Source organism: Haemorhous mexicanus, chromosome 10 (assembly GCF_027477595.1).
Source record: "Haemorhous mexicanus isolate bHaeMex1 chromosome 10, bHaeMex1.pri, whole genome shotgun sequence".
Lineage (NCBI taxonomy): Eukaryota > Metazoa > Chordata > Aves > Passeriformes > Fringillidae > Haemorhous > Haemorhous mexicanus.
This window is the reverse complement of record NC_082350.1, coordinates 5,099,432-5,120,819: the sequence shown is the minus strand read 5'-3', so window position 1 is coordinate 5,120,819 and position 21,388 is coordinate 5,099,432. Positions and strand designations below refer to the sequence as shown.

Genomic DNA, 21,388 nt, shown 5'->3' with positions numbered 1-21,388 from the left:
GCACGCGCGCCGGCTGCGCCCCGCTGACTCCTGGGAGTTGTAGTCCTCTGCAGGAGCGGTGGGAGGCGGCCGGGACCTGCTCCCCCTCCACCAAGAGGCCGGACGCGTTACGCGCTGCCTTCGGCCTCGTCCTCCCGCCTACAAACCCTTGGGAGGAGCAGCCATCCCCCTGCGGAAGGGCCTTGCACCCGCAGCCTCCCCCACTCGGAGCAGATCGGCCGCGCTGCCTCGCGGAGCGCGGGCACCGCGTGTGGCGGCGGCGGCGGTGGCGGGGAAGGGGAAAGGGAGGCCGGCGGGACCAACGAACCCCCGAGCCCTCGAGCTGTTTTTCCTCCTCCCGCGCTGGCGCCCCATTTGCTCCGCTCCGTGCCGCTCTCAGAGCGCCCGTGCTCATTGGGTGCCGTGGCTGCTCAGTCCCGCCTGCCTCCCCTTCGCGCCCTCCGCCTGTGGCGGCCCGCCCTGAGGAGCCGCGGCCGTGGCTGGGACCGCAGCGGTTCGTCCCCACCGGTCCTGTCCCCTCTGTCCTGTTCTCTCCTGTCTTGGCCCGTCCTGTCCTGTCCTGTTTTGTCCTGTCCTCTCCCGTCCCCTCCTGTCCCGTCTCGTCCCGGTGGGAGCCGCTGGCCGCGGGCCCCCGGCCGGCTCCCTGTGTGGGAGGGAGGGAGGCTGCGCTACACTTGTTGATTCAAAACTGCGAGTGACTTTTCAAATTATCCAAAAGTTTTGTTTTCAAAGCCAGCAGAAGGTGGGGAGGGTGCTGGCTGGGTGCTCAGCAGCTCTGACGGAAAGAAATGTGTTGGTGGAGTCCTGTCGGTCACACGTGTCCTGCAGCAGGGTCTGGGTCGGGAGGGACCCAGAAGGATCAGGGAATGCAACTTTTCAGTGAAAAGTCCACAGAGGGATGGAACCCACCCTTGGGCAGGATGCCCAGTCAGCAGTCAGCTCTGTAATAACCACACAGACATAGCAGGATGCTCAGGAATGAGCGTTTTGCTGTCACTTGCAGGCTTGCGGCTGGGTCGGAAGGCATCGTCACCTGCCAGTGTCTGTCCCTGCTGCCAGCCTGACTCTGTGTCCTTTGATTCTCTTGCAGATGGTGGCTCCAGAGGCGTGGCGGGCGACCAGAGTGTGATCATGGCTTATAGCCCCTCTGAAGGGGCCCTTCTGTCTTCATCAGCAGGCTTAGTCCTGACTCCCTTGAATGACTCTGGTATGCTAAGTAGATCCTTCCCCTCGGGCAGCAAAAGCAGGAGAAGTCTCTCTGGGCTCTGTCAGCTTGGAGCATCACTGCCCGGTGAGCACTCTTGTGAAACTGAGATCCCATGGAGCTTTTGGGCACTTTCAGGTCTTCCCCTTCCTCAAACCTAGAGATAACACAATATGTATCTGCCAGGATGCTCTTGTTCAGTGAGACATGGAATTGCTGCTGGCTGGGAGAGCTTACAGGGAAAACATTACTGGATAGGTGCTCACAGAGCCTTTGGAAATTGCAGTGCAAACACTTGGCACTTTGTAGCCTAAAACATTGGTGTGGACACAGGTATTTCAATGTCACATACTGTGAACAGTTAATTAATTGGGCTTCCAACTAATGCAGTTTTTAATAAGGGCTTGAGCACTTACTGCAATTATTTAATGACTTTCATTTTTAATTAGAGAGATTTCAAAACATTTTAAAAACTGTTAGGTAAAAAGTAAAAGTTAACTAGTCTGGTTAAAACTTATGAAGGTTGGCAAGTTGTATGGACTGAGTTTATATGTTCCAGATTCAAAAAGATAAATTTATGAGAATCCTTTCTGTTTTCTTTAGTTTCACAGATTTATTTTCTTTAAAAATCTAGAAGCATGTGTTTTGGGATTACTTGACAGTTGCTCCAGCTGACAGCTTTTTTTTTTTCTTTAATTCATTCCTCTGCTACTCCTGTTACAGCAACATTGCTGACCTTTATGTTTTCACAGGGGAGAAGTGGAGCTCTTACTGTTTGTCTTCCCTGACAGCTCGTAACATTTGTACCAGCAAAACTGGTAACTCATGGGCTCAGTGGGATTCTGCCTCTTTCTCTACTTCCACTGGAAGTTCCTGCTCCTTTTTGCACACCCCAGCTGGGGAGGGATCCAGCCAGCACCTCCCAGCTGCTGCACGCAACCCCCACCAAGCCATCTTCACCGTGGATGCCAGCACAACAGAGGTACCTGCAGCACTGAGCTCCCCAAAACTGATGCAGGTTGTGTGAGAGCAGGCTGAAATTGCTGTTTTTATCTTGTGTGCCTGCAGGTAATCAGTGCCATGAAGGCATTTTGTAGTCTGCTCCAGCTCAGTGGTCTTCTAAAGGCTGATGAGTTTATTTCCGTTGTAGTAAGCAGAATACACAGAATAATAGCAGAATACACAGAATAATAGCAAAAGCAAGGATGTGTTGAGTCTTTTCTCAAACAGGCCAGGGAGGTTGTGGTCTCCCCATCCCTGGAAATGTTCTAGGCCAGGCTGGATAAGGCTTGGAGCAACCTGGGCTGGTGGAAGGTGTCCCTGCCCATGGCAGGGGAGTGGAAGTGGATGGTGTTTGAGGTCCTGTCCAACCCAAACCATTCTGTGATTCCATGGTTCTATAAAAATGCAGCTGTGGAGTGACATGAGGGAAGAAAGGAAGAGCTGAATGTGCCTCAAGCCTTCTCTCTGTAAAGCACCAACCCTGAAATGTGTTTGTGGTGGCACAAGATTTCTTTATCTGCCCCAGTAACCATTTCATTTGCATTGGGAGGGAAAGAATTTCTCTGTTCCTGCCATGAGAAGAATCTAAAATTGGGTTCTGATGCCTTTAAAGAGCTGTGCCATGTTTTAGCTTGAGCTGGCAGTTTGGGTTTGCCCATTTTGGAGACACAGAGTCCCACCTTGCTCCTTTGCACAGGCTCCAGTGTGCCAGTGACTGGGGTAATCACTGCACACCTCTGAGTTTGGATGCAGTTTTGTGGCCTGCCTGGGCTTTGCTTGCAAATGCAGCTTTGTAGTTTTGCCTCCATGGATGTCATTGTTTACAGTTAAAAGAAAGCAGGAAACCTAAAAGGAAAGCAATGTCTCAGAACCTCTTAACCAAAAGGATGTGTGGGCAAGGGATGTCCTAGAAAAAGAATCTGTAATGAACTCAGAATTGCAAAGAGCCATTTTATTTCCACCAAGAGAAAGGGATATGATAAGACATTTAAGCAGCAACCTGAGGAGGTGATGAGCTCTTAAAAATTTTTATTCTTTGTTTAAGTTTGGTTTTTTCTGTTCTTTTCTAGATCCTAGTGGCCAATGACCAAGCTTGCAAGTTGCTTGGGTGCAGTAGTCAGGAACTCATTGGTCAAAAGCTGTCTCACTTGATATCCAAATCTGGCCAAGAGGCATGGGAAGCAGTGGGTGAGGAGTACCTAGAGACTTCTGAATGTTCATCAGTGGTTTCAGGAGCTGTGGTATGTCAAATGTTCAAGGAAATGTTCTCCACAACATTAAGTGGTTTTGTAGGCTTTGGTTTGGGGTTTTTTTTTTTTTTCTTTTTACATTTTTAATATAATTCCCTGGTATATTTAACTCCATGGCATTTGGCAGTTATGTCATTTGCAGAACTACTTGGTTTAAAAGTTTGCAGGTGTGGGAATTCAAAAGGCAAAAGATGATTTAAGGGGGCACCCATGAGAACCTTGTAGCTGTCAACACATGGAGTCACTGTGACATGATCAAATCAGAACTTAAAGGTCATTAGACTTTTACAAAATTGCTTAACAAGGAAAAAGTCTATTGTGGAGAATTTCCCAATTGTCTGGTCCTTAAAAATATATTTAAATTTTTAAAAATATATTTTAAATCTCAATTTGGATTGTGCATATTATAAAAGTTGAAGCCATTGAAATACTGTGAAATGTCTGTGTCAAAACACCATAGTTAGTGAAAAGAGTGGAATTGATATTTTGCCTAGGATGGGGTTATTTATAAGAGTGCTGCATGAGAAAATCTCCATATTATTTTCTTTTGCTGCCGTTGTGAGTTGCCACTAGAGAGCCCTTGGAAAATGAGCTCCTATTCTTTCTGGTGTGTTATTTTTGAACTGAAATTGTTGGTATCTCAGAGCCTTATCTTCCTGAATCCTCAGCTGGATATGGGGTGGGGGCAAAGATCTAAATTTGATTCAATGAGAATTAAAATTAAATGTCTGACAGAGGCACTTAATCTGAGCTTTACCAAACACTTTATATGAGTCACTGTGTGAATCATAAACCTATTCTGTCAAGATAATATAAAAATCATAAAAGGCTTGGGATGAGCCTTGCAGGCTATGAGATAAATAAACATTTTCTGATCTGAGAAGACTCTCCTCCCAAAAGAAATTAAACTGCTATTTTGCAGCTGAAAGTAAGGACTGTGTTACTAATGGGGAGTGTTCATTAGCACCATGGGACATCCCTTAAATAGGACATCTCTGAGAGGCACTTCACACTGAGTACAAGGTGTTAGAGTGGTACATTCATTATTCTGAAGTCTTCATGCCTTTAGACTTCCTGAGGTGAGGAGAGATGACACAAAAGTAACAGCATTTAGTGTATTATTTCCAGACATTTTAATCTCTGTATTAAAACTGTATAAAAATCTCTGTATTAAAACTGTTTGTTCCCATAAAATAATAGTAAGTAGTCAAGAAATGGTGTTTTTCTAATAATGACTGGGAGGTATCTTAGTGTCTTACTCCTGTTTGAAATTTGTTCTAAGTAACCACAGTCTGAGTAAGTCATGTCTCCATTTCTGGATCTGGTGGGAAGGTGGATGTTATTGGCCACCTCAATCAGAAGATCCCTGTCTCAGTCTGGCTGAGGCAAATAAGAAGCAAGGACACCCAGTGTTGTGTGGTTGTGCTGGAACCAGTGGAGAGACTTTCAGCTTGTGTCTCCTTCACAGCTGAGGTAAGTGTTTTCCTAACAAGCAAACAAGAGTGCAATTTGTGAGAGGTTGTGTGGGAGTGGAAGGTGTCTGAAAGGCAGCAGGCACAGGTTGCTGTTTGTGAACATGGGCTGTGTCCATGGCAGGGCCTGAGAGCAGGGCTGAGCATGCAGGAGCTGTGCATGGATCTCTGGTGAGGCTCACCCTGATGTGTTTGACAGCCCACACAGAGATGCACTCTCTCTCCTCAAGGGATGTCTTATCCTTGAGCAGTGTTGGTTTGGCAGGGGGTTGATTCTTTGGGGTGTGGATGTCCTTGTGAAGGGATCATCTGTCTGGGTACCACTGCCTCTCTCCTGGACAAAGGGCAGGCTCCCTGCACAGTGATGTGGGAATATTTTTTAAGCTGGGTCTGCTTTTGCTGAGTGAGTTGTGTCCACCAAAGGATTGCAGAATGAAATTTCCTGCCACTGCTTGGCTAACTGCAGAAACCATTGTCAAAGCTGTGAGTGGACTGTGGCTAAAATGTTAAAATTTTAACAATCCTGTAAATTTTCCTCCCCAGGGAAACATTACATCCTGTGATCTCCTTTATGCTCATCTCCATGGCTACCCAACATTGGAAGCAGTAGTTGGACTCCACATAAAGGACCTGATTCCTTCTGTGCAGATCCCTCCTCTGGGCAAAAAAATCCCAAAGGTATAGTACCAGCACCAGCCTCATTCTTCCACAGCCTTCCCTTTTGGGGTGCATGCTGCTTTCCCTCCTTACACAACAGAAGAAAGGTTTCCTTTCCAGAGAGAAGCCTGATTCCCCTGGAAAAGGGTAGGCTGCCTTTTTGTGGAGCTGCTGTCTGAAGAGTTCCTAACCTGGGATGAGACCATGCCCTGACCTCTCACTCCTAGCTTTGTAAGACACTGTGCTCTCTCTGTAGGCTCTTTAAGATTCCTTCTAATTCTTTAGCCCATTTCAGTCCTGTCTGTCTGAGGAGTGAAAGAATTCCCAGGTCTTGTAAATGCCATGAAAATGGGCAGACAGGGAGTTGAAGGAGGGCTTCTTATGAATGCCTAATTTGTTGAAAAGCTGCAGCATAGACTGGTCTTCATCTTCAGGAGATTTATTTGGTTGTTTAGCCCTGGATTCCAAATCCTTAAAAAAACAGATATTGTTCATTTTGATACTCACAAGATTGGTTCCTTTTCTTTTCCTGCTCCTTTTCCCTGAGAATTCCCGTGTCATTTTATATGAACAATGCAACAAACCCAAAACATTTGTTCAGGTAGAAGTTTTGTTTGACTTTTGTTTGCTTGGGTTTTCTTGCTTTGATTCAGAACCTCAGGATGCAGCGAGCTGCAGGCCGATGCAGAGAGGGCACCCTGTTTCCTCTCAGTTTAAAGCTGGAAGTCACCCATCTGGAGGAGCAGCAAGCAGTGCAGAAAGATGAGATCCCACAGGCAGAAGGCTCTCTCCCAGGCTATCAGTACTCTGCCACAGTTGTGGTTTTCTCCACCATCAGTGGTCTGATCACTGTCCAGTCAGATGGAATCATCTGTGGCATCACGGATAGTTTTGCTTTAATGCTCTTTGGCTATGAGAAGAAAGATCTGTTGGGAAAGGTAAGATAAGTTCATATCCTCCCAGAAGACTGCTACATGTGGCAGCATACCCACTGGAATTGTGAAGCTGTTTTACACTCCTTGCCATCACAAAACCCCTGTGTTCCACATGTTTGGTGAGTGAGGTGTGGCATGACATGAGAATTCCCATGCTGGAATTGCTGAGACTTGCAGAGCTGAGGAGCTGCTATGGATTTCAAGCAGCCCAAAGCAAGCTGCACAGTTCTATGTTCTCCACTGGTCATGTGGATCACTTTTGCCTGGCTGTCCGTGAGAATCAGGCTCACAAACAGGGATTGTCAGCATTTGCCCCCATCCTGTGAGAGCTGGCTTAGCTTTAAAGGTTTTGTTCTTTGTTTTAGAACATTACATTCCTGATCCCTGGTTTCTATAACAACATGGGAAGACGCAGTGGCTGTTCTTTGCCTTTCCCTCCTCTGGATGATCCCACAGGGACAGAAGGTGAGTGCCTTTTTGAAGGTGTCAGTGCTGCCTTACAGCTGGCTCTGGCTGCTTTAACCAAGGGGAAATGAGCAGAGACACAAGGTTCACCCACAAACATGAGAACATTCTTCATAAAAGCAATGTCCCTCCATGCAGTTTTAAAATCAGGTTTCCACTATAACCTCAGGTAAAGAGAATTGTTCACCTAAGATTGAGCTTCTCTGTTCGTTGCCAAGAAGATAAAACTGAATATCCAGTTTGGAAATTACAGTGAGCATAGAGAACACTTTGTACTTAACAAGCACTTCCCTTCCCTCCCTTCCCTGCTAGGACCCTGTGGTATTTTAAAATGTGTGAAATATAGCTTTTGTGACTGTGTTGCAGCAGAGCTGGAGCTACTTAGGATTAATATTTTAAGGGAAAAATCTGATATTCTGAATTGGCTTGTGCTGCTGGCTAATAGTCAATGTTATGGTTGCTGTATTTCAATCAGGGAGGCATCACTTATTCCCCTGATGCAGTTTGCATCAGAATTTACCAAAATGTTACTTCTCTGAACACAGCATGAATAAACAGAAGCAAAGAATCCTCATGTTTCCATATCTGTCTTTTCCAGCCAGCTCTGCCCAACACAGAGAACACCAGCAAGCTCACGCTTTCATCCATATCACATTTTAGGCTGGTTTTATCTCCTTTTTTTTCCCCCTATTTCTTTTTCTCTCTGCTTAGAAATGCACATTTGTGCTGAAACCAATGCACCTCACTGGAACAAAGAAGAATTAGTAGTCAGTGTACAATTTCTTAGGTAATTCTTTGATGAAATGATGCCCCTAATCTAGGGGTAGTTCAGCTCTTCAGTGAGGAAGCATTGTTGGCACTCAGCTCTTACTAATTAAACATTGTTCTAGATTCAAATCTAGATTTGTTCACTCATTACCTTCTTCTGCAGCAATAATACTTGGTTTATTTCATCTTCCAAACTCAGGTTTTTCTTCTGATCTGTTGTCACTGGGGAAGGAAAGAGCTTCATCTGCTCTTCTTTCAAACATGTTTAGGCTCTTTTTTTTATCTTACAGCTTCAGTGAGTTACATAAATCCACTCCAAACCTTTTCATTAGATGGGTTTGGAATGGGCTGTATATATGTGGTTTGAGCTTGTTTTTTTTTAAATGCTGCTGCTGTATGATCATTTTAATTTCAGTTTCTTCACATTATTGGCATTTTTTTAGGCCTCTGAACTTCAATTCAAGTAGCTAACATGTGATACCAATATCTGCCCAGGAGCTTTGCTAGAAAAGCAAATTTTGGCAACCCTAAAACATGTAGATTCCTGCATGTGGTGATTTCAAAGTGGAGTGGAATGCTTGTATTTTGACTGTTTTGCCTCAGTCAAGCCTTTTATACTCAATTCCTTTGGGAAAAGACAGACCAAGGCAGTTCCAAGTTTATTTTTAATCACTGTAGCTTCTAAAGCCTAAATATAAGAGTTTAAATTGGTGTGGTTTTGTTTCCTGTTTGGTACAGAGAGCAGCTTCTTGGCTCCATCTTTAGCACACCTTCTGTCAAGAGATGAAGAGCAGAAATTGGAGCAACAACACAAAGATGACAAACTCATACATGATGAGAATAAACAAAAGAATGGGACCAGTTTCTTTTCTCCTCCCTCACCTCCTGAAGCAGCATCCACCCCCAATAATAGGTAGGCATTTCACAGACTGCATATTCACTTGGCAGAATGAAGAGCTGTGATGGCAATCACCAGCAAAAGCTGATTTTTTTCACCTGTTTGATGTCTGTGGGAAGGTGTAGCAAGAGCCTTCCATGCTTTGCTGTCTTTAGAATCTGAGTGCTGTTTGCAAGACAGGCTGAGCTGTCCCTGCCTTAGATTTTTATTTATATCTGCACAAGCTACCATTGTAAAGTTACAGAAATTCCAGCTCTAAAGGGGACCAAATGTTTCATCCAGACTAAGGTAATTAGGCTCACTAATCATAAATAGTGGATGTTTATCTCCTTCCAGCTGGTGTTGCACTGAAATCAGGTTACCTGGAGGGAATTCTGAGTGTTTTTCCTTCTGGTGCTTGGCATCTTTGTCAGGTCATCCATTAAAACAGGGTGCTGTGTTCCTGAGGTCCAGCCATTTTTTGTTGTACATTTCCAGATCTTTTCCCTGTTACAAGATTAGAAATTCTGTAGAAGTACATATCTGATGCTCATGGCCCACCTTAAGTCAAATTTTAAGCCTTCCACATTAACAATTCTAGCTACAACTCTGCCTCAGTTGTGGTTTTCTCCACCACAGTAAATATTTACTATCCACTTTAAGGCAGAGACTATTACAGCCCAGATCTTGCTGCTTTTTAAAGTGGCTGATGGTGTCATTTTTGTGCTCTCCTGGTTTACATCTCTCATATCATACTTGTAAGTAAAGGCTGTAAGCTCTCTGCTTCATTGTTTTTCTATGCTTCATTTTTACTAATGGAAATGTTTGCAAAATACCTTGTGCCATGGATGGATTATTAAAGGTACAGTTCTGCATTTATTTATTTCTTAAGTATTTATATGAACTCTATAAAGCTCAATTAAGCTTTTCTATTTTCCCTGTTAGAGATTTTTGAACATGGTATAATTCTGGGAATCAAGGAATATTTTAAGTAAACACTTTAGGTGGATAAAAAGGTCTGAAATGTGATCATTTTAAAAATCATCACACAAGTGACCTGATGTAGATGTTCTGCATACTTCCTTAACAGTTCCATTATTAATGGCCTAACATAAAACTAATTGATTTAGTCTAAAATATTACAGGTAGCTGGGCAATAGCTGTTTTTTCAGGGCTTGGGTTTCTGTCAAAGCATATCTCCAAACCCTGGTGGATGGAGACCTCCATCTGCTGTTGGACAGACAAGTGAACTTCTGTTTTCAGGACTGGAAGCATCCTGCTGAGGCCTGAGCAGCAGGCCTAAGCACCAAATTGACTTAAAAGATGAATCTTGAGCATGATGCTATTAATACCATCAGAGTTCTTTAGTTAAAAATAGATGATCAAAACATTCATATTAGTTGTTCTTAATGCCAAACCTGCTGTTGTAGAGATATTTGTGTAACCTTGTGTGAGGTTTATTAAGAAATTGTCCCAACAGATATCCCTGGAGGTTTGTTAGTAGAATATTTTAGGCAAAACCCTCTCAGCCCTGGCTCTGGCTGGTTGAGAAGTGGGCCATCAGAACTAGATGTTTTCTGCACAAAAAGTCATTTGGACTGTTTGATTGGGGCCTATGAAGCTGGACCCAGTTTTTGGGCAAACTTGGAGACCTCACCTACAAGTGGATGCACTGCATGGGATTTTCCCAATTGCTGGGAAGGGTTCTCCAGGTCCTCACTGAAAAAAAGGTGCTGCCCAGCAATTGCAGACTCTGGATGATGGTAAAATATTTAGGCAATTGCTGATGGATCTTTCTCAATCACTTTTCTTTCTCCTGTAGTAATGATCAGATGCATCACCTTGCTTATTTTTGCTTGTTGCTAAAGCTGAGTGAGTAATAATCTTGTTTTATCAGATGTATCTTTTTTGCTTCTGTGTTGCCTCAATATTAATAGTGAAATGGGACCATCCTTTCCATTGGTGTCTGTGCCCATTCCATCACCCCCATCAACTGGCAAAACACCTCCCCTGTGTATTGTTTTTTGTGGGGTTATTTTGTTGGTTTTTTTTTTTTTTTTTTTTTGTGGTGGTAAATGGTTTATGATTTATATTTAGAAATTAAGCTAGAGAAGGAAATTATCCATAGGGAAAGAGTGTCATTTGAGTGTACCTGCTCTTCTTTGGTAAATTTGTCAGGATTTTGGATGCCTGTGCAAACAGCTTTTTGCTTTTAAACTTGAAATAAATCTGTTGGTCCAGGTTTTAAATAATGACCATATTAAATGAGTATTATACAGTAGGACAGTTTTCTTATTTTGTAATCATGATGTTGCTGATCACTTTGAGTCTTTGCACTGAGGACAGCCTTGCTACAGATGGGCTCTCAGCCCACCAGAGCCTTATCCCAAAAGCTGGCTTGACACAAAGAGCAGTGGCACAGTACAGAACAGTGGAAACTGCAGGATCAAATAATTCTCAAAAGATGCTCTCTGCAAGGCTCTCTCACATCACCTGACTCACAATGGTGGGATTTAGGTCAGAACTTGGAGACTGCAGAGAGAAGCTGTCACAGGGCAGGATCTCCTGCAGTAACAGTTCCCTGTTTGTTCCAGACCAGAGGACAATCTGAATGCACCAGCCTGTGACCCAGTGAAGCTGCCTTCTGCAGCCACCTGGAACTCACCTGGAACACCAACACTGGATGAGCCATGGCCTGGGACAGCTCTCACCTGCAGACAAGACTCGAAAAGCCACATGGTTCCAGGGCAGGTGTCAAAAAACAACTGGATGTGTGATGCAAAACATTCCAGCCTGGAGCACACTGCTGTTGACAACTGCCTGCTAAATGATCCTTTGCCCTTCTTTGCACGTGAGGGAAAAACTGGCTGTGATGTTTGCTCAGGAAATAAACCAGGCTGCAGTGCTTCTGCACCAGGAGCTGCCACAGCCTCTGGGGATGTGAAAGAATCTGAACTGAACTGTATTTGCTCTGGTCTTGAGGTACTGGGGCTGAATGCTGGTGTCAGGGGGAGCTCAGGCAGTTCTTTAGGTGTTACTGCAGCTCTTGCAGGAGGATGCTGCTCTGGTGCAGGGGACTCCAGTGTGCTAATTGAGACCAAGGGTGCCTTTTCCACTCATCAAGGAAAGCAGCTGCTGAGTGGTGCTGCCACAGAAGCTGATTCTGGATGGCTGGCCTCCAGAAGGCATTTACAAAACTCTGAGGAATCCTCCAAAGCATTTCCTGAGCAACCTGAAACCCTTGCAGAAACTGTGGGGGACAAGTCCCACAGAAATCCCCTGAAAAGCAAAGGTAGACCTGAAGAACACTGTCAGTTCCTCAGGCAGCAAAATATGGAGATCAAAGTAACATCCACCCCAGTGAAAGAAGAAGGCAGGCTAAATCCAGCAGCTCCTTTGACCTGGGAGATTCTGGAAGGCAGCTACACTGGGAGTTGCTGTCACAGAGATGGTTCACAGTTCAGTAAGTGAAACCTTGTCCCCTTCCCAAACTCTTATTGGGGTGGTCCTTTTCACCCACAGTTTTGAGAATGCAGGCAGTTGGGTTAGAAACTCATAGTGGAGAGGAAGGAAGGAGCATCTAGAAGAAAAAAATGGTATTTAAGTCTACTCAGAGGGTATCAGAAAAGGAGGTGGTATAAAATGCAAAGTTGGTAAGAAATTAGTCCCTACTGACAAGTCAGAAGTACTCTCAAAACACAATTTAAAAGTCTGAACCTGATAACTTTCTCTGAACAGAAAATACAAATTCCACTGTAAGACTGTAAATTGCATTAAAATTGTATAATGGAATTTGCTTCATTCACTCCTTCAGCTGCATTCAGTGGCTTGTTGAATAAAATCCCTGGTTTTATGTAATCTAGAATAACAGCTGAAATGAATAATCACAATTGGACACTGACAAGTCTCTGCTGGAGTGGGAGCTCTGGGTAGCTGATAGGTACCTCTAGAAGAGCTGTGCTGGTGTCAGCCCCTCTGATGATTCTTTACTGAGCACCTGTTCCCCAAATTCTGCACTTTTTGTCAAGAGCTCTGAATTTTGTCCTAAAACATCTGTGCTCTTGTTCAAGACTGAGGTTACATTCTACCATTTTCATTTCCTCACAGGCATACTCTTTGAGGTGAAATGTGCAGAGCTGCAGGATCCCACTGTGCTTTTCTGTGTCTGGGTGGTGAAAGGCTTTTCACAGAGCCAAAAAGAAGCTCTAGCAAAGACTCAGCATTTGCTTGCCAGCCTGGCAAACTCTTCCCAGTCTGTTGCTGATCTTTCTACTAAAAGTCTTGGAGAAGTAAGAAATCCTGCCTTTGAATATTGAGCATTTCTCTCCTTGTTTGACTGCTAAGCTGAAGCTAAAGTCAAGAAGATTTTCATATTAAGGACATGAGTTGGTGGGGTGGATGTTGCTGTTTCTTTTTTCCCCTACTTTTCTTTATATATAGTAAAACAAAATCTCAATTGCTATTTTGTAACACTTCTGGTGTTACCTTTCTAGCCTGAACGGTGCAGTTCCAAACTGCAGGATACTCACTATCATATATATCTATATCTCTATATATATTTATACACACATATATATAACATATATTTATATATATATACATATTATATATAGTGCAGTTCTACCAAGGATTCCTCATTTTATCTATTCTTGCAGATGTGCATGTTCTTTTGAGTATTTATTAATTTTATAATGTGATTCTGTGGCTGGTGATTTTTTGCTGCTGTTGTAACCTATTTATCTGTACTTAGGCCATCAGATCAGCTTCACTTTTCAACAATTCCCAAAGAGCTGAAGATCTTGAAGGATTAAGAGCATGTGAGGGAGAATATGCAAAAAATTACAGCACTCTCAATCTTATTGGCAAAGGCTCTTTTGGCTTTGTCTGGAGTGCCAGGAGCAAGAAAGATCAGCAGGAGGTGAAGTATTTCTTGTTGCTCTATTGCAATAATAATTTAGGATGAAAACTGAAAGGTTAGAGCATCCATATTCTGTTAACATTATACTGTCAAAAGCTTCTCTTTGGTAGTTTGGGGTTTGGTTTTTTTAATAGAGAAATCTGTAATGGAAACAGGATAGCAAAGTGCAAAACATTTGCATTGATGTTGTGTATAAATGTTACCTCAGGCAACAGGTGCAGAATGAGTTAATGAACTAATTAATGCAGCTAATTGAGCCTGTTGAAGAAGTAGACATTAATCTTAACAGAATTACAGGTTTTAATCTTCTGTTACTAAAGAGAATGGCCAACCTCCAAATCTTTATTGTGCCATGACTCGAGAATGGGGAGCAGATGTGTTGAGATGATGGCACCTCCTCTTTTTCAGGAGAAGTATTTTGGGTGCTCAGAGGGCAAGTCCTGGTGTTTCTCCTGCATGGATGTTTGGTGCTCTTTCCCTCCACTGCACCCATGTGCTGTAACTGCTTGATAAGAGAGCTGGTTTGCCAAAGCCTTTGGAATTCAGAGCAGCAATAAATAGATTCCATTTATTATTTATGAGGATCATTTAGCTTCTAGGACTAAATTAATTTAAACACATTCAAATATACTCTAAGCTATTCACATGAGGTAACTTCCATGCCTCTAGTAATATGAGGCACTAACAGATTTCCTGGGAATTAATTTACCTGACACTCCAAGGCATGCTTTGGCAGATGATGCTGAATGCTGTTGTCTGTGCAGGTTATTGTAAAGTTCATCTGGAAGGAGAGGGTGCTGGAGGACTGCTGGGTGGATGATCCTGACCTGGGGAGGGTCACTCAAGAAATTGCAATCCTGCAGAAGCTGCAGCACCCCAGTATCATTAAGGTACAGTGGCTGGGGATTGATGCAGCTTGCACTGCACCAGGTGGTTTGGTTTCATGCTGGGTGTCTGGTGTTCCTCTTCAGGAGTGAAGTGTCCTCTACTGAATCTGCCTTTTCAGGAGAGAAAGGAACCTGTTAATCCTGCTTTGTTTTGGAGGGTGTGTCACAGCAGATTGTTGCTTGCTTCCACACTTTTACCCCAAACTGATCTGAAGATGGGATTCTTAACAGAAAAAAAAGCTATTTCAAGATAAGATGCATATCTTGGAAGTGTGATGTCACATCTGAACATGTAAATAATCTGGACACATCTTGTTTCATACTCTTTGTTTTGAGGTTGCTGATTTTGGTTTTGGAGAGGTTGGTTGTTGGTTGGTTGGTTATTGGTTGGTTTTTTTGCTTCAGATAGAGAATTCCTCTCAGATTTTATTCTGCTCCAGTTTTAATCCTGCACTCTTTTTAGAAGCACTTGTGCTCAGTGAAATGAGACTTTAAAGATTATAACACACACCAATTAAATCTCCAAGAGGAGAGCAGTGTTTGTTAAAAAAAGAAAAAGGCACTTTTTGAGGATGAAGCACATGATTAAACAGGTCTTTTATTTATAGGTGCTGGATGTATTTGAAAATGATTGCTTCTTCCAGCTGGTGATGGAGAAGCATGGATCTGGTCTGGACCTCTTTACATTTATTGATAATCAGCCCAACTTGGATGAGCCATTAGCAAGTTACATATTCAGACAGGTGAGAGCAGAATTGCTACATGCAGGTGAGAACTGGTTAATGTAAGAACCAGGACTCTCTTCCATTTAATACTGGCTGATCAACTGGCACTGGAGTTGTGCTCAATACCTGCAGAACCTTTCCTCACCATTCTGTGGGGCTGATTGAAATGCTGCCTGCAGAAACCTTGTTAAGGTTTACTTAGAAGCAACAAAAAGCCTCTCCAGGACCTTCCTGCCTGTGAGGGTTTCCTGTGGAGCCATGGCCCCTCAGCTGTCACAGCCCCTGTGTCACCCAGACACTTCCTGTGGCACTCACATTTCCTCTGAGGCAGGAGGAAAACTCACAGAAGCTGCCCCAAGCCTGCAAAAAGCCATGTTTTCACTTACTTCAGTGCTTCGTTTAGATTGGTTACAGGAGTTAAGAGCTCTGCTCTTTAAATCAAGAAATTATATTGGATTTTAAGGTGGCAAAATGCAAAGTAACCCAGGGTAGTTTCCCACAAGCCAGGAGCTTGCCTGAGGGCTGAACTGTCCTTTGTTTAGTGAGTTAACCCCAGCAGCAGTCCCCAGGTAATTTCCCCTCCTGAGTTTGAGTAAATTCCTTGCTCTAGGGTATGCAGAAATTGCTGTGCATGTGGTAACCCCACCCCAACACCCTTGCTGTGCCCACCCTGCCCTCACCTGGGGTGCTGATGGAAGATGGAAGCCAAAGGTGTCCCTTTATCCTTGTGCTGGATCAGCCCTTTCCCTAACCCGGCCTGGGGTTTGCAAGGCTGAGCTGTTCCCTCAGATCTGCACTGCATTTCTCTGCAGAGGCAGATTTGTATTATAAATAGAAACTTTTCTCCCTCAGCCATCTGCTTTTCTTGTTAAAAACATTGTAGGAGTCAGGATCATCTCCAAGGTGATATCATTCTCATATTATCCTTAATTATGGCATTAAAGCATGAATCGTGCAGGAAAGAGAATGGAGCTGAGCAGTGGCTGTGTTATTTATACCAAACTTGGCTCTCAAATGCTTTGTCATCCTGCAGCATGGAAGGCACACAGTAATATCCTTCTGGAGAAACCAAAGGACCCTCCAGATGAAGCTGGGATAAAAATAGAGGAACTTGCAGGATTGTAGCTCCAATGCTCTCAATCACATCCTGACTGCAGCATCCCCTCCTCCTGCACATCTGTGAGATGAAAGCAGCAAAGGCTCTTTAAAGTGTCTCTTCCAAGAGCACTGCAGCAGTGATGACAGGCAGGCCCGAGGCCATTTCAGTTTCCATAATTAGGATGTAAATCTTGTTTAGGCAGTGTCAAAACAAGCCAAAATGTGACTCTGGGAAAGCTGTGATGCTGCATCAATTATTCAGGGACTCTGTGTAGTAACACCCAGTTCCTTCTGTCTCTTCCAGCTTGTATCAGCTGTTGGGTATCTCCACTGTAGGAACATCCTTCACAGAGATATCAAGGATGAAAATATTGTCATTGCTGAAGATTTCACTATTAAATTAGTGGATTTTGGTTCGGCTGCCTACCTGGAACCTGGGAAATTATTTTATACCTTCTGTGGGACTATTGAATACTGCTCACCAGAAGTGCTGTCTGGCAAACCGTATGTCACCCTCTGAAAAGTCATTTTTGTGCCATCACACCAAAAATAACCCATGTGGGCAGGGCTGGAACAGAGAAGCCAAGCTGCTGTGCCATTGGAATGCTGCTAGAGTATCCAGCCACAGGAAATGCAGCGAGATTTAAGGCACTGCAGTGGCAGAAATCACTGTGAAGGGCTGAGTGCATACAAAATAAGGCACTCTAGTGACAGAAATCAAGATGTAAAAGCTTGAAAATGTTCAAAGGTGTTTCTAAAACTGTTGTCAGGCTTTCTCTAGCAAAAGCTGCTCTTTCAGAGAGGTGGAGTAAGCAGGTATTGCTGTTGATTGCACCTTCTCCTTGCATGTCTGTGCTTTGTATCCTGCCACTCTCATCCTCTCTGTTTTCTTTTCTACGTGCTTCCCTCTATTTGAATTCTTGCAGTTTTATCCTTGTTCATCTCCCCACTGATTTTTGTACTCCTTGGGACTCAAGAATTCTTCCCTTGAAGCTTCTCTTGCTGCTATTTTGGATGTGCTGCCTAAATCTTGGCTCTCTTCCCTCTTCTCTCCCTCTCCAAGTGCTCTGTACCTGGCAGGGGTGCTCTCATAGCTGCTCCACAAGGAAGCCTCCCCATCCCAGGGGATTTTACAATTTTACAGTAATTTTTTACAATTACTGCTGTAATGGATGGATCTTGCTCCTGCTTCACAGCTGTTTCCATGGGTCCTCCTCCTAAAGCAGTGGGGGGAGAAGCAATGCAAGGAGGAGAGGAAATTCCTGCTGGGAATGAGATGAAAGGTGAAGCAAGCAGCTCTGCCCTGGGAGTTCCACCTCTTACTGTGTGAAGGAACTGGCATGTTTATTCAGTTGGAATTGACATAGTTAATATTTTTTTCCAAGTAACTTTTGTTTTGAAAGGGCTAGGAGGATGTGTTTGCTCTTGCAGTTAAATATTTACTTGACAGTTTTGGCTGATGATGAAGAAAGTGGAGGGGTAAGTTCTTGTCACCAGCTTACGCATGTGGAAGTCTGGGTGCATGTTACACCTCATACTCATCAACAGAAACTGGTTGGCTGTTCTGTGGTTGGTTTTATTTCCTGCAGAAGGATAATGCAGACTCCTCAAACACATGAGAACCTTCTTAGAATTCCCACAAACTTCCTATGTTAAAATAAAAATTGGAAGCAAGGGCTTTCAAGGCCCTTTTTTTCTTTTCACTTTCTTTAGCATACAGCTCTGTAGTTGCAGTCTGAGTTTGAAGCAAGCTTATCTCTGCACAGGTACCATGGCCCTGAGCTGGAGATGTGGTCGCTTGGCATCACCCTTTACACCCTGGTGCTTGGGGAGAATCCCTTCTGTGAGCTGGAGGAGGCCTTGGCCGCTGTCCTGAGTCCTCCTCGCCCCGTGTCTGAAGGTGAGCTTGTCTTGGTTTGCAAAGCCAGGTGTCTGCTAAGGAAGGCAGGAGCCTCCCCTGAAATGGAAAATATAAACCCCCTCCCTCTGAATTGTTATAAATTTGAAATTAAGGGGGGCTTTTGGGCAAAATATGGGAGCAGGAGTAACAGTTCTTTATTAGGGAGGAAAAGAAAAAGATAAAATAAACAATGCAGTAAACTAGAACAGCACTGACAGAGCCAGAGCACAGCCTGACACCCTGTGGGTCAGGGTGTTGGGAGCAGTCCCATTGGAATTGTGGCTCAGCCCTCCTGCAGTGCCAGGGGTGGCTCTGCTGGAGCAGGGATCCTGTAGAAAGGTGCAGTCTGCCTCTGAAGGTCCAGGGGCAGAGGCAGCTGCTGTTCCTCTGGGAAATCCAGTGGAGAAGCCATGCTGGTGTTCCAGAATCTCCAGATTGTATCCAGGTAGGAATGCTTGGCTCCTCCCTCTGGGCTCACATCTCCCAATGGGATGCTGGAGTTCTTATCAGCCATGCAGTGACATTCCATAGCCTGTTATCAGCAGGTGTGTCCCTGGAGGGAGGAGTGGGTGTGGAAGAGATGAGGAAAACTGCCCCCTTAACTGAAGACAACTGCCACAGAGATGGCAAATAGAATACAATTTGCTTGGTAATCCAGGACAGAGCTCTTCCCATTTGCTTTTCAAGAGGAGCAGATCCCCTGAGAAAGTATAAGCAGTGTCTTTTCACCCGAAATAGAGGGGAAGACTGAAAAAAATGCTCCCTAATGTGCTCTGGGATGATTTGGAAAGCTGCTCAGTGCAGCAGAGTTTGGGAGATTTGTCATTCTTTGAACACAGACTGTCTCTCATTCCCAACCTGCCTAAACTCCAGCCTGAGCCATCCTCTGCTGTGTCTGCCCAGGTCTCATGGATCTGCTGGCCGGGCTCCTGCACCCCATTCCTGAGCAGCGCATGACCCTTGCCAGGCTGGCAGAGGCTCCTTGGCTGCGCCAGCCTGTGAACCTGGCAGACTACACCTGGCAGGAGGTGTTTGCCTCTGCTGAGCCAGCTGACACCTCGCTCTAAAGGCTTCTTCATCTAGGAACAACTTCAAAAAGTCTCAGCTCTGTTAGCAGGATGGGTCCCATTGGAAGGTCACCTGCTGATACCCACGTATACTCGGTTTATTACTGTTCTTACCCAGGACATGTTTCAAAAATGCGAGGCAAAGATTTAATGTTGTATAAATTGTTCATAAATATTTTTATTGCCGGGTTTTACTTTTTATATGTAGTTTATATATTTTTCTGAAAAGTGAATGAATAAATGAATGATAACATGTTTGTTGGTTTTCTGGAATATGTGTGCACAAAGGAGACTAAAACCAGACATGTAATTGCATTATTTGGGTGGGAGGGGTGGGTTGATAGTGTCCTTTTTTTCATATCAGAGTCCAGTCTATATTCAGGAAAACAGTCCTCGATTTTAATGAGACAGAGACATTGGGAAGAAAAAATAGATTCAATAAAGAGAATTTGGTTGAGACATGGGTAACAGGAACATTTTGGGGTACAGGTCAGCCGGGGTCAGGCTGCTTGGGAAGAAGGCAACGGTTCGGCGGGCTGCTGCAGCGCTGCAGAGAAGCAAGAGGACTCGGCTTAATTACTAATTAGCTTTGAATCCAGCTTTGGACTCCGCCATCTCCAACAACCTGCCCTCACCTGCGTTCTGTGGCACCGCGCCCCGGCTCTGCCCCGGCGGGGATCGGCCCTGCGGGCATCGGAGCGGGCGAGGCGCTCTGCCCGCGCTCTGCCCAGGGCACCGGGCTGTGCCTGCCTCGCGTGCTCCAGCCCTGGGCCCCCACAGAGACCGTACCGGGCCCGGCTCCCACCCCGCCCCTGCTCCCGCTCCCCCGGCGCTGCCCAGGGCGGGATCGCGGCCGCTCCGGGCCGGGGCGGAGCGGGGCAGGCCCGGCCCCTCCCCGCGGCCGCGGCCATGGCGGGGCTGCTGCTGCTGCTGCGCGGCGCCGGGCGGGCGCTGGGGCCGGGCCGGGCGCTGCCCGCCGCCCCCGGGCCGGGCGCTCGTCGCGGCTGCGGGGAGCTGGCGGCGCTGCGGACCATGGGCTTCAGCCAGGAGCAGGCCCGGCGGCTCCTGGCGCTGCAGCCCCGGCTCGGCCCCGAGCACCGGGAGGCGGCGGCGGCGCAGCTGCTGCTGCTCGGGCTGAGCGCCGAGGCCGCCCTGGCGCTGCTGGAGCGGAGCCCGGCGCTGCTGCGGCTGCCCACGGAGCGGCTCCGGGAGCGCGCCGAGGAGCTGCGGCGCCTGGGGCTGGACGGAGGTAGGGCAGGGAGCGGGGCCGCGGGGGGGACAGCGGGGCTGGGCCGCGGAGCTGCCCGCTGACCTGGTGCCCGCAGGCCGGCTGCAGCGAGCCGTGAGCCGCTGCCCCCAGCTCTTCCACGTGCCCCGGAGGAGGCTGGAGGCGGCGGTGCGGCTGCTGCGGGAGCGCTGCCTTTTCACGGCGGAGCAGCAGCGGGAGGTGCTGGGGACCTGCCCCGCCGTCCTGCTGGAGGAGCCGCGCACCCTCCATCACCAGTTCCAGGTGAGGACCGGGACGCACATTCCTGGCAGAACCGGCTGCGGGAATCGGGCTGTGCCTGACGCCCCCCGTTCCGCCCGCAGTACGCCTACTTCAGAATGGGGGTCCGGCAGAAGGAGATGGTGAAAGCTCGGCTCTTCCAAATGCCTTTTGCCGAGCTCCGGAACCGGCACATCTTCCTGGAGCGCCGCGGGCTCTACGAGACCCCACACAAAGGACAGACCCAAATTAGTAACCCAAAACTGAAGGACATCCTTCAGCTCCCCGAGAAAGACTTCCTGGCCAGCCTGGCCTACTCTACCCCAGAGGAGTTTGAGGTCTTCAAGAAGCTGCTGGCTCGAGAGGAGGAGGAGAAGGAGGAAGAGGAGGATGTGGATGCACTGTACACAGAGGATGATGACGATTTGGACAGTGATGAAAGTAAACCAGCCCGGGAGTGAGGAGGTGAGGCTCCGAGGTGCCGGCCCTTCCCTGCTGCTGCACTCACACTGGCTGCTTTGGGCTCCCACCCCACACCAGCACTAGCTGGGGTGGGTGCAGGGCCCCATGGGTGGGGTACCAATAAAGCCCATCTGTCAAATACAACAACACTCATTCCTCCTCCTTGACCAACTACTTAAAAAAAAAAACAAAACAAAAAACCCAAAACAAAACAG

The 21,388-nt window shown here is 46.0% G+C and overlaps 2 protein-coding genes across 3 annotated transcripts; both read left to right on the top strand.

Annotated features, from left to right (window-relative positions):
• The first annotated feature begins 27 nt into the window (after nucleotides 1–27).
• On the top strand, nucleotides 28–19,478 carry PASK (PAS domain containing serine/threonine kinase). 2 transcript variants are annotated; one of them, XM_059855024.1, is made up of 17 exons: nucleotides 28–493; nucleotides 1,091–1,291; nucleotides 1,957–2,186; nucleotides 3,277–3,447; nucleotides 4,789–4,929; nucleotides 5,472–5,606; nucleotides 6,239–6,523; nucleotides 6,886–6,985; nucleotides 8,492–8,666; nucleotides 11,225–12,093; nucleotides 12,738–12,919; nucleotides 13,381–13,548; nucleotides 14,313–14,438; nucleotides 15,044–15,178; nucleotides 16,563–16,762; nucleotides 18,025–18,158; nucleotides 19,062–19,478. In XM_059855024.1, exons 2-17 carry the CDS (start codon nucleotides 1,132–1,134, stop codon nucleotides 19,223–19,225), a joined length of 3,375 nt encoding a protein of 1,124 aa, XP_059711007.1. In that variant the 5' UTR covers nucleotides 28–493; nucleotides 1,091–1,131; the 3' UTR covers nucleotides 19,226–19,478. The 2 variants fall into 2 exon arrangements, with proteins under 2 accessions (XP_059711007.1, XP_059711006.1); XM_059855023.1 differs by having other exon boundaries at nucleotides 325–507.
• Nucleotides 19,479–20,132: 654 nt separating this feature from the next.
• On the top strand, nucleotides 20,133–21,385 carry MTERF4 (mitochondrial transcription termination factor 4). The gene is made up of 3 exons (XM_059855021.1): nucleotides 20,133–20,474; nucleotides 20,551–20,735; nucleotides 20,816–21,385. The coding sequence occupies exons 1-3, from the start codon at nucleotides 20,135–20,137 to the stop codon at nucleotides 21,170–21,172; spliced, it is 882 nt and encodes a 293-aa protein (XP_059711004.1). The 5' UTR covers nucleotides 20,133–20,134; the 3' UTR covers nucleotides 21,173–21,385.
• Nucleotides 21,386–21,388: the final 3 nt, after the last annotated feature.

What these genes read in the sequence shown, in the direction of transcription:
- MTERF4 (XM_059855021.1), top strand. Translation starts at nt 20,135, where the DNA reads ATGGCGGGGCTGCTGCTGCTGCTGCGCGGCGCCGGGCGGGCGCTGGGG. An exon ending in GCGCCTGGGGCTGGACGGAG is followed by an intron (nt 20,475 to 20,550) that starts GTAGGGCAGGGA and finishes TGGTGCCCGCAG; the next exon opens with GCCGGCTGCAGCGAGCCGTG. An exon ending in CCCTCCATCACCAGTTCCAG is followed by an intron (nt 20,736 to 20,815) that starts GTGAGGACCGGG and finishes TTCCGCCCGCAG; the next exon opens with TACGCCTACTTCAGAATGGG.
- PASK (XM_059855024.1), top strand. Translation starts at nt 1,132, where the DNA reads ATGGCTTATAGCCCCTCTGAAGGGGCCCTTCTGTCTTCATCAGCAGGC. An exon ending in TGATCCCACAGGGACAGAAG is followed by an intron (nt 6,986 to 8,491) that starts GTGAGTGCCTTT and finishes TGTTTGGTACAG; the next exon opens with AGAGCAGCTTCTTGGCTCCA. An exon ending in AGCACCCCAGTATCATTAAG is followed by an intron (nt 14,439 to 15,043) that starts GTACAGTGGCTG and finishes TTTTATTTATAG; the next exon opens with GTGCTGGATGTATTTGAAAA.